The 12,135-nt window shown below is 35.1% G+C and overlaps 2 protein-coding genes across 3 annotated transcripts in view; one reads left to right on the forward strand and one right to left on the reverse strand.

Moving 5' to 3' along the window:
• Window positions 1-2,231, forward strand: part of LOC119575676 (alkylglycerol monooxygenase-like) — a 20,744-nt gene extending 18,513 nt beyond the window's left edge. Inside the window, exon 4 of the mRNA XM_037923304.1 lies at window positions 2,217-2,231. Coding sequence (XP_037779232.1) covers window positions 2,217-2,231 — 15 coding nt within the window. The remainder of the gene's footprint in view (window positions 1-2,216) is intronic.
• Window positions 2,232-3,435: 1,204 nt separating this feature from the next.
• Window positions 3,436-11,565, reverse strand: LOC119575360. Of its 2 annotated transcripts, none has more exons than XM_037922917.1 (7): window positions 11,489-11,565; window positions 9,783-9,928; window positions 9,385-9,533; window positions 7,592-9,121; window positions 7,312-7,436; window positions 6,849-6,982; window positions 3,436-6,558 (listed from the first exon to the last, which is right to left on the reverse strand). In XM_037922917.1, the coding sequence occupies exons 2-7, from the start codon at window positions 9,898-9,900 to the stop codon at window positions 6,398-6,400; spliced, it is 2,217 nt and encodes a 738-aa protein (XP_037778845.1). In that variant the 5' UTR covers window positions 9,901-9,928; window positions 11,489-11,565; the 3' UTR covers window positions 3,436-6,397. The 2 variants fall into 2 exon arrangements, with proteins under 2 accessions (XP_037778845.1, XP_037778844.1); XM_037922916.1 differs by having other exon boundaries at window positions 11,413-11,559.
• Between the last annotated feature and the right edge of the window lie 570 nt (window positions 11,566-12,135).

Genomic DNA, 12,135 nt, shown 5'->3' on the forward strand with positions numbered 1-12,135 from the left:
ACAGACTATTTCATCACAGTGAGGGAGAAAGTCTAACTTTATCAGGTACTTCCTATCACGGGAGCTTGATGTTCTGTCTAGCAGCTGCTATTAGACAGAACCTGGCTGAAGGCCTGACAAGGGGGCTCTACCTGCCTATCGCCCTATTCGAAAGAAAAAGAGTGGCAGTCATCAGATGGTCTGCCAGACCAGTCCCTAACAAAAGAATGGCAACTCTATGCACACCGTAAGGCAGGCCTTCTAAGGCCCCCCAGACACACCCTCCCCTGCGGGAGGTAAAGGTCTGCCCACGTCCGAGCACGCGCCCGAAGATGGGGTCCAGTTCACCAGAAGGTGTGCACAGAGTCATCCTAATGCCGAAAATTCGTATAGGAAAGAGTAGGCTAGGAGGGCACGAAGCTACATGCAAGCACATAGCATCGTGGCATCAAACAATGGGGGCGCGTCACCGTCCGGTAACGCGGAAGAGCCGAGGCCGAGATTGCATGGGGCCGGGCGCGGTGCATCTCTTTAATATGCCCATGCAAAAGCCACACGATCGAGGGATCATGGTGACTCACTTGGCGTTGCTCGGCTCCACCCGCTGCGGCCCGTCCGCCACCCTTGCCGGAACCGATCCTCCCTTCTCTCTGAATCTAACCCGCCATATTGCCTTGAGAAGTCAATCGAGTGTCGTGGGGGAAGTCACCGCCGTAGCATACACAGCGGTTGATTAGGAAGGGCATCCAATCAGGCAAGGGTGGCACTGCCACCAGTAGTGAATTGAGAGAGACCTATGTCCTGCAGTGGAATGAATGGCTGCTGAAGAAGAAGAAAAAATTGTGTATATATATATATATATATATATATGTATATATATATATATATATATATATATGTATATATATATATATATATATATATATATATATATATATATATATATATATATATATATATATATATATAAAGCAATCCAGCTTCTTGAGAACGAGTTTTCTGTGACAGATAACAACTTTGCTGTTGTTATAACCACAGGAAGACGTCAGATCTGAGAACGTTTTATGGTTGTCTTGTCAAGAAAAGCACACCAAAACGCACATCGGGAGGAAAGACTTTAACTTGCAAAAACATTTTCTTTAAATGGGAAATGTCCTGGAACATATGATTGGCTTTGAAGGAAAATTAGCAAGGAGATTTACGCGAAACCTATCTCCATGTTATGTTATATTATGTCTTAATGCAGGTAATATCTGCCATCATTATAATTAAATATAGAGTCGTTCTATATTCAATTCATAAGTGTTATCTAGCTTTTGCTAATTGTTATTATCATTTTTTTTACACCTATAGACAGTATCAGCCTCCCTCTCTCTCTCTCTCTCTCTCTCTCTCTCTCTCTCTCTCTCTCTCTCTCTCTCTCTCTCTCTCTCCTCTCTCTCTCCTCTCTCTCTCTCTCTCTCTCTCTCTCTCTCTCTCTCTCTCTCTCTCTCTCTCTCTCTCTCTCTCTCTCTCTCTCTCTCTCTCTCTCTCTCTCTCTTTCTCTCCTCTCTCTCTCTCTTCTCTCTCTCCTTCTCTTTCTCTTTCTCTTTCTCTTTCTCTCTCTCTCTCTCTCTCTCTCTCTCTCTCTCTCTCTCTCTCTCTCTCTTTCATTGGATATTAATTATACAAACTTTACAAAATACTGTGTATTTGCTTACATAATGTTATTTCAGCACATTTTCTAATCTGCTGAAACACATTGCCTACAACCAAGGATATTCAAATAATAATCTGAAAATAAAAGCCATTTTCACAAGAGAAGTACTTAAATCACATAACATATATAAGTTATTACATTAAAAAATATTATATTATAAAATATTTATATTGGAATTACTTTTCTCCAACACTAATTTTATGGACTGCCCTTTAGTATCAGTAAAAATTATTGATCTAGTCATACATAATTTCTTAAGAAATACATTGAATAAAAAATTCAGGTATTATGAAATAATTTCTAAAATCTAAAATCAATAATAAAATCTTGAATGCATATATGCATATTGGACCCTTAATATGGCTTGCTATTGACATATATAAGAAGAAATTATTCATTTACCTATATTATATTCACCAGTATCATCTGGTCTTTTGATTACAGCATTTATATTACCATTTTTAATTTTCCTTTTTGTTCTATATATAATGTACTAACTTGAGCTACATAAAAATGGTGTTACATTTTATAATTGCAGTTATCTGCTCACTAAATTATACACTGTTAAACCTTCATCTACTTCTTACATGCAGCAAAAATTGGTTGCATTCTTTTTAAGACTCAAACTGACTTATGTTGTGATAAAAAATACATTTTTAAAATGCTGAGCATATGAGAAAACTATTCAAAGCCCTGATAACAAGAGAAACAATAGAGGAAGTACGTTTATATTTAACATGCAACTGACATTGTGATTTTCTCTAATCTTCAAATACTAATTGATATGAGTGCTACAATAGTGAATCCTAAATCAAAGAGAAAATTATTATCATGTAGATGTTATATAAACATTAAATACTTACCATCTTCTTGATATCAATTATAAAAGTAACAAAGAAATTAGCAATAATTCTCTGTAATATTGTATCAAATTTATGATATTTAAAGACTACAATATTTACTAGTAGTTAAGTTATTTTAAACATAATTCTTAATGATCTCACACTTAATTATCACAAAAATTATTGCTTTTGTTGCTAGTTCATTAATAGCTGTTTCAAATTCCACTACAACATGTACAGTATATCTAACACTGTTGCTTGTGTTAATGCTAGTGTTACTATTACTCTCACCATTACAACAATAATACTATCACTACAGATGATATTAATACCTTTATAAGTGGTGTTACTGGTAGTACTAACACTACTGTTACAGTCAGTATCATTAATAACATACCACTACTGTTACCACTACTGGTACTAAAACTGCTAATACTGCTAACACTACTGCTGCATTATCACTGCTATCATTTTTTTTTCTTTTTTTTTATTAAAATTTGTATGACTCACTTATGCTATTAATATTTATTATAGATGACCATAATAAATAAAATTGCCTATCCACACAAAGATATTGATATTGACTTTAGAAAAAGTATAAAAAGGCTTTTGACCACCACAATAATTTTCTAATGCTAAAATACTCATCTGAAAATGACACTACTTTCAGCTCTGACAGATACCATATTTGAGATTCTCCCTCTTTTCTACTTTTCTTTTCATTTTGTACTTATCTAAACTTATTTCTGTAATAATTTGCATGTTTTTGCTATAAATAATATTGTCATATGTTAGCACATCAGCTGCATATACCTGTATTAGGATTTTTTTTACAGAATTATATTATATTCATACTAGAAATTTAGAAGTATTTTTTTCTTACTAACTAAATATTAATATAAATAATACACTGAGTACCAATGTCATATATCATTTATTTACTTCTCTCTCAAAACATAAAACACTCTCTCTTCATATTTTAACACCTTGCAGTGGAAAGTCACTATTATCTTTATATTCAGTTGTAACACAGTAAACCACACACTTCCAAAAATTAAAAAACAATGAAAGTCACAAATGGCTTTTTACCTGAAGATCTTCCAAGAAAATATGCACTAACATATTTCCATAAAAAAAATGTTAACAAAATTAACTCTATTTTTCTACAAAACCTCCTTTACAGCTTCTCTGAAACTCTTATACCACAAAACTAGTTGAAATTCATCAGTTCTGGCACATTACCGGACTTAAATGATAGTTGTTCCCATAATACCCTTAACCCTGCCATGGGTTGCATGCAAAAGTGCTATCAAATGTTTATGTTAAAATTAATCAAACATAAAATAGGGGAAAAAGTGATATACATTGAAAGTTTTAGAAATGGGTTCAATATGATCTGCCCTTTAAAAATAAAGTCTTCTTTATTTCTTATTTCTAATTAATGCTCCCAGTAATATATTCAATAATACATCCAATATAGCAGAGGCAGCTCTCCATGAAAGGGTTAAAATTAACCTGCCATGCAGCAGACTGTGTCAGGTAAAACAATTTATAAAATACTTATAAATTTTGGCAGAGTATATCATACAAATTATTATATACAGGTTATTTACTGCTCCCATTTCTCTTTTTTATTATTTTTCATTACTAAATTAAAGCCATAACTTAATGCTTACCCTTCCTTTCCCTTGTTCTGAAACAAAATAATGCATCTTTTATGAAAACATTGCATAGATGTAGTTCTATAACTAAGAAATATACAAAAGGCATATGCAGACCTAACACTTTATAATCAGACGTGAGGCACAAAATGCATTCACCTTACCCAGAAATGTGTACCTTTGATACATCATGGAAACATGTTGGATGAAAATGCAACCTATTTACTGTGAATCTGGATGTTGCTCTACACCACAGTTGATTTCTTCTTGATCATAATGATTTAGAAAATAAATATATAATAAACTAAACCTGTAGAAGAAACCATCTTTTACTGACTTCCCTTAAAAGTTAAAATATTCTTTCTCCTTTCACAAGTTTTCCACAAAAAAATCAATGAAATTCACAGGTATACGAGTCTTGTTAATACTTTAATAATAAATAAAAATGTAGATATTAGAAATAATAAATAAAAATTTAGATATTAGAAAAAGATGACAATGAAAAAGGAATCACTGCCATAAAATCACATAATAATGGTGAGGACCTTCTGTTTATACATAAAAGCAGTAAGCTTCCTCCCTCAAACTATGACTTGTTTTTTCTCTACAAAGCTGTAACATAACAACATACATAAATACCCCATCCAAGCTTGATATGAAAAACTTTTCTAACCTTTTCCTCCTGTTACTTATTAAGTTTACTAACATTGGTATATAATTACCAAATGTCCACAGCCAATTAGGATCATTTTAATTTCTTTCCGTAATTTTAATGTCTTTTTTTTATTTACTGAATTTATCATGATTTCAATACTGAGGAGAACTATCACCTTAAATTTCCTTCAAAAGTTGCTTTTGCATTGTTCAACATTTACTGGAAAAAACTTGCTTCAATAATTAAGCAGATTCCTTTGTGCATCTAGGTCTCCCTTTCATGATATATCCACTCTCGGTTCTAAGATGACCACTTAGGTTCTAGGGGTAGCATGCATGGCTGGGGACCAAGGCAGTCACCAAATGAGCAGGTATTCTAGCCCTTCCAAGGGAGAATGAGATGCAAAACTGAATTGCTTATATCTTGGGCATGCATTGCTTGGCTACTGAAATACAAAGAGTACTCAGTAATAGCACACAATGAATGATTTTCAATGAACTGTTACTGCAAATCCAGCTCCCATTTTCTCACAATTTCCTTTTTTCCACACATACTATTTTGGTTGTTTTTAGGGTATATGTGAATTTAGAGGTACCTGACCTGTACAAGAAAAAAAGTACAAATCAGTCTTTGAAGTTTCTTTAGAGGTACATGCCATGAATGGTATAAGACCTTTAACTTTTGACAATGAGTACATTTTTCATTTTGTTTACATATATATGGCTTCACAAGCACCTAGTTGCCAAGATGAATACCTACCTGATCACATATTTTTGCCTTGTTCCTTCAATTTTCAGAAAAAATATAAATCTTGGTGGCAGAGCACATCTGAAGCCATCTATATGCAAACAAAACTAGTAAAACAAAACCATAGTACATACATACATGCTCTCAGTGTCAATGGATTACCATGTATTTTTTTCAGATTTTTTTTCTTTTTTAATCCATTTAAAATGCCACTTCCCCAAGTATATATTAGTAAATATGGCACATCAGTATTAGTTAAGCAACCACTTCCTTCATACAAAAGGCACATATACACGATAACCCTTTTAACCTGTGACCCTTCACCTATTCAATATGACAAAATAGGAAATTTATTTTTCCTCTTTAACAAAAAATGATTTAAGACCATATCTTTTGAAAAGTTCATGATCAACAGAAAACTTTCATATAATTTTCTTATTAGTAATTCAAATATCCTTTTTAATACTGCTCACATAATAACTGAATAGAATAGATCACTTATCCTCATGATAAAATCATAATTGCTGATTATGCATACCTCTTTAAAGTAAATAAAAGGGATGGATGATGCTATATTAATGGTGATACATTAATAAAAAGGATGATGGACACATTATAAATCCTGTATTCAAAATATCCAGACAGATTATTCACAAGACACTTAACATACCTGAATAGTGTGAATCAAAAGACACAGCTTGGCAGGAAAACATTACTCGTAAGCTTGCACGCTTTTACTCACTGATACTCACTCTATTCCTGACTAAAACAAACTTACTCATGTTATTATAATGCACATTCTTTTTTCCTCTTCTCAGTCATCATTCATAACATACACTTTCGGCTGTGAAAAGATGCGCAGACCATCTTCAATCTGCATAAGTTTGTCTTCTAGATCTTGTCTCCTTTTCTTCACCCTAAGAGTGTCTTGGGCCACAGGCAGGGAGGAGAGCTCACGCATTACCTCTGCTTGACCTTGAAACAAGAATTATCAGTTAGAATACTCTTCTTCATCAAACAATTATCACTCAAACATCTAGAATTCTGTACTGATAGAGTTCAGTACTGCATAAGGAATACAATGTTCTTAAAATGTGATCATTAATCATCAAAAGGATACTGACAGAGATCATCAATACAGGATTAAAGATAATGAACTCTGTCAAAGGATTACAAAAAAAACATTTTTCCCCCAAGAAACCAACACAAAACTCTTCAGAATTTTTAAAATCTGCAATTCATACTGAAACAAGGAACCAACTCACTCTTGCGTAGCAGGTGGAGGGTGTTGCGCCGCTCATGGTCAGGAAGTGGAGCATGGCCAGGCGGACACTCTGGGTCGACCGACCGAGCAATCTCAGCTAACCTCTTCTCCTCCTCTTTCCGGGCTAAGAGATATCTGCAGAAGAAATGTTAGGGAGTGAGGAATCATTTCACTTCCATAATGTGTTTCACCTTTAATTTCAATAATTCTCTCACTGGATGTGTTGATATACAGAAATGAAGGGGTAAAGGAAAGTAAGAATGACAGTGAGTATAATAAGGGAGGGAAAATAGATATGTTATTGCAAAACACCCGGAAAATCCTATCAAGAATAAGACTAATATTCACGATTCTCTTGCAAGTCAGGTAATGAAAAATTTGAGATCTCACAAGAAAATGCTTGAAACTGCACTCTAATACAATCATCAAGTCGTATAACTAAAACAGTAATTCAGAAAATTTACTTGGGCAATTTCCCTCTCTTGTAACTTGAAGGAGGCTCTCCCTGTCGCTGGCGAATGTTCTTCATGGACTGAGATCTTCGTAAAGTTGATGGACTTGACGGCTGACCATGCTGCTCTCTTTTCGGCTAGTGTGAAGGTAAAACAACATTTATTCAGATATTCACAATAACAAGTATATGAATATGTCTATACAAAGTAATGGAAAGTAACTATCACAACAAAATCATACAAAAAATTAAGCATATAATGGTTCACAGGCATATTTGTTCCAATTTCTCACCTTCAAAAGCTTTGGTATAGAACTAACACTAGGCAAATCTTGGGGCTCATTTGGCACTGGCGTGGAAGATTTGGCTTCCTCCTGTGGAAACACAGCTTCACTCACATGGTCATTCTCAACTATGTCATTGTAAGGCTTCATATAGACCTCTGGATGGTATTCATAGGTAGACTCTTCCATCTGACTACTTGGGTTGTTGTTCTGTATCCTCATATCACCATCAACTTGGCTATCAGGTCGCAAGTCCAGGTGGAGATTCTCCATTGCAGAATTGCAAGACACAGACTGGTCTGGTTCACTGATGTTGAAGTTGCAGTCTGATGTCATGGTTGAATTGAGGTTCAGCGCACCACTTGAAGCTGTTCTGTTGAGTATCGCACTTGTGGCTGCAGACTTAATTCTTGATTCGTTTTCTAAGTACTGGCTAACAAGGTCTGAACTATTATCTAATGGTGGAACTTCACTTGCACCATCAGTGGAAGCTTCAAATGTTCTAGGTGAGTCCAAGTTGCTCTTGCTTCGCTGGATGCTTTGAACACTTGACAAAACACGGCTTGGTGGAGATTGCTCTGACTGCCTGACACTGTAATTACCAGATTCACTTCTCATTTTGCTCGGACTGCCACTACGACTCTGACCACTCTGCCCTGAATTTGAGGATGGGGCGGCATGGGACAGATTACCAATGGATTTTGAGAAGCGTTTCTTCAGTTGTGGAGATGGTGAGCTGATTGCCCTTTGATCTGACTTTGTGGAAGATTTTGCTGACTTTTCTGTTTGTCCCCCTGCTGCACTTTTCCTGGAAAGGGCATCTCTATCAAAACTACGAGCACGCACCAATTTTGATGTTTTGGAACCACTTCCTGCAGTGTTCAAGGCTGTCCTTGTTGCAGATCTTTGTGTGTCTGTGCCATTACTTCCCTCACCATAGCCATAGAGACTAAGCATGTCTGAGTTATCGAGTAATAACTTGTGCTGATTTTCTATATTTCTATAATGTGTATTGTAGTCCAGCTCACATGCTGGCTTTTGGTTCCTTGTCTTTGAGAGCAAATTATCCATCCGCATCCTCCTCATTCCATGGTTCAACTCACATCCTGAGAGGAGTTCCAACCCAGCCCCAGAATTCTGGCGATGAGCTGCACTGACGGGCCGGGGGGAAACAGGGGCATGTCGAGCTGATGAGATGGGCCTCAGCATCACAGGACTCCCTGATCTTGCCAGTCTGGGTGGGGCATCCCTCAGTAGTGAATTGTTGGTGGGCATTGGAAGCGACTGGGACAGGGCACTTGAACTTCTGCTCTGATGCCCAAAACCATTTTCCTGCATATGTCTCCCATCTCCCTTCTCAATGCTGTCTGGCAGATGCACCCCATTGTGGAGACGGGCACTGAGCTGTGCTGCCGCAGTCTCAATCTGGTCATCGGTTAGTGAGAAGTAGTCTGAGTGTGCACTTCCCTCACACTCCGAACCTGGGCTTCGTCTTCCAAGCTTTGCTGAACCATTGCGGATTGGGGCCAAGCACTCCACCTGATATAAATGGAATGTTATTTGTCAGATGTGTTGCAGCAATCACATTTGGCTAACTCAGTTTAATTAGCACTTTTTTTTTTCTTTGAAATTGCACAAAATGAAACATCCAATGTTATTACAAACAGGCTAAGGGTAACCATAAAATCTGAATAACAATAATGAATGTAAGTCAACCATTATAAAAATAAAGTCATCTGTAATCTTAAATCATGTATCAGTATTAGCGTGTAAAAGAAAGAACTTTCCTAAGTTTTTTTTACCTGCTTTAGCGAAGAAGTGGTACTTGCTGAGCTCTCTCTTGTCGCCCTTAGAGGCTGCGGTTTTCTGCTATTTTCTCTATCCCTACATCTAGCTTGTATCTCATGCAGCCGTCTGACATTGTCTTGCAGGAAATCACGTTGGTTTCGACCTGTTTATGAATTACAATGAATGCTAAAATGACATTTAGTGTTATGGATTATTTGAAGGATTAGACTCATATACAATATACGGAATAATATGATCATAGTTTTTTCTTAATAATAATATATTAAAATAATAACAATAACTATAGAATTGTTAGAAAAAAAGAGAACAACTACAATAATAATAATAATAATAATAATAATAATAATAATAATAATAATAAAAATAATAAAAAAAACAAAAAAAAACCTACTGCGCTCTGTTGGATGTACTGTGATGCCCTGGAGCCCAATCGTGAGTGATCCCTGATGTCGCTCTCTGATCTGACGTCCCTCAGGTGAAAGGCCACGGCGCTTTGCTGGCAAATTCATTCTACCTCTTCATGATATCTTGTACTACCTGAAAAAAGAAAAAGAATATTGGCAAAGAGAAAGGCATGGGTAATATTCTTAGATTGTAGATTTGTTTGGTGCTTGGGAAGAAGTCGTGATAATCTCTATGTAAAATAGGACTGGTAATCATCCATATTTGTATTGGAAACTTTCATCCTAACACTCATGGAATATAATTACAGTCATCAAATAGGTTCAATAATAATCAAAATCTTGACAATTTGTTCAACATGAATCCTATACAGATGGGCATCCACATTCTGACAGATTAATCTCCAAGTGTATGTGCATTTTAGTGAAATATTTGCTTACAATATTCCCCCACCATTATCTGTAATAAACTCAAATTCTCTAACAGAACTGTAACCCTGAAATATATCTTGAGAAACAACTATATAAAAGTCAAAGTAGTATATATGAAGTAATAGCATGTAACAATAATATAGATACACAAAAAAAATTAGGTGATTTGTTTTTGCAAGTTGGGCCAGATGACCTTGATCATTTGGCAAAACTCCTTAAAAACTTTGGGTAAATCAGAGTTTAGGCAAAATGTCCAGAAAGTAAATCTTGCCTGGGAAAAATATTTCCTTTTCTAATGGTATCAGTTTCAATGCCATTATTTTTATCAAAATTATCATTAATGACATTATAATTACTATAGTATTATTTAAAATACAATTGCAATAAAAAATAAAAAATAAAAAAACAGGTGAGGTATGTAGGACTAGTAGTTCACTCCTTGATGACTAAGCACTTGTGGAGCCATCTATGTGTAAGCACTATTAAGAAACTAAAATCACATTGAACCTAGCAAGCAAATTATGCCATCTCAGCATAAAGAGTTAAGCCAAATCAGTATCTTTGCTTCAATTTTTGACAACGTAAAATCCCTGTCTACCTTAGGCTCTTGCCCTCTGCCGCCCTGCCCAAGCAGCAGTTTGTTGACAAACCTGATTAACCTTGCTGGGATCTCACCTATTCTAGTTCTTTAAATTCCTGATCAGAATGATTTCTTTCAACTTTGAAAAAATATAGTGGAAGAGTTTCTGCATGATTTGCCAGTAAAGTAATCAGCAAAAACATATTTCTAATAAATCTTTATTATGCTACAATACAAAATTCACATTATGTTACAATACCATATCAGCATGGCAATTTTTCAACTATATGGATTATATTGTATGTCCATTCCCACCTTTGATAGATGAATGTTAGAAATAGATCATTAATTTACTTGAAAACACCAAAAGAGTACTGCATAGCAAAAAACAATACTGACGTTGCTCTTTCATTCTGTTAGGGTACATGTATTTGTTCTTTAAGAGGTAAGTTTACTAATCTCCCTCATTAACACAATTACTTTATCCTTCATTAATATGTAACGTAATCTGACGAAAAGCTTGTTCAGTAAATCTGATATTACCGCATTGACACCATTTCAATCACAAACTACGTACATTCGAAACCATACCACATACAAACACTCACATTATATATTCTGTTGATACAATACCCCACAGCAAACCCATCTTCTCTAAAGACATCAGCAAAGCACAAAAAATACCTGGTTCAGATTAAAAACCAAGAATTTCATTCATTATAAGAGGATCATGCACCTGTTCTCTCGTGCTTTTGTTTATGTTTGGGATTAGTTGTCATGGCAACGACAGAGGGTATTGTAGAAAATGGATTCTTATGGGTGACTGAAGAGGATTCATTATATTTTATTATTATTATGATTATCATTACAGTTATTATTATTATTATTATTATTATTATTATTATTATTATTATTATTATTATTATTATTATTATTATTATTATTATCATTATTATCATTATTATCATTATTATTATTATTATTATTATTATTATTATTATTATTATTATTCCTATGTTATATATATCGTCATCATTTTCCTTTTCTAATTTCCCCCTTTTTTCTTTATATATATATATATATATATATATTATATATATATATATATATATATATTGTTACGCCGACCGCCTCGTCTCTCTGCCACCAACACAAGGCAGGCTAGGCAGACGGCGTGTTATCCACAGGGTCGTGAACACTGTGAACAGCTCCAAGAGGCACCAAGCACCACAGCGTCCCAGAACACCACGAGGGGAAACACCAAGTGGCAGGCAGGGCACGAAATAAACACAAAATGACAGTCTTTCCTTTATTTACAACAAGTTATGTAC

The sequence above is a fragment of the Penaeus monodon genome, chromosome 7, assembly GCF_015228065.2.
Source record: "Penaeus monodon isolate SGIC_2016 chromosome 7, NSTDA_Pmon_1, whole genome shotgun sequence".
NCBI lineage: Eukaryota > Metazoa > Arthropoda > Malacostraca > Decapoda > Penaeidae > Penaeus > Penaeus monodon.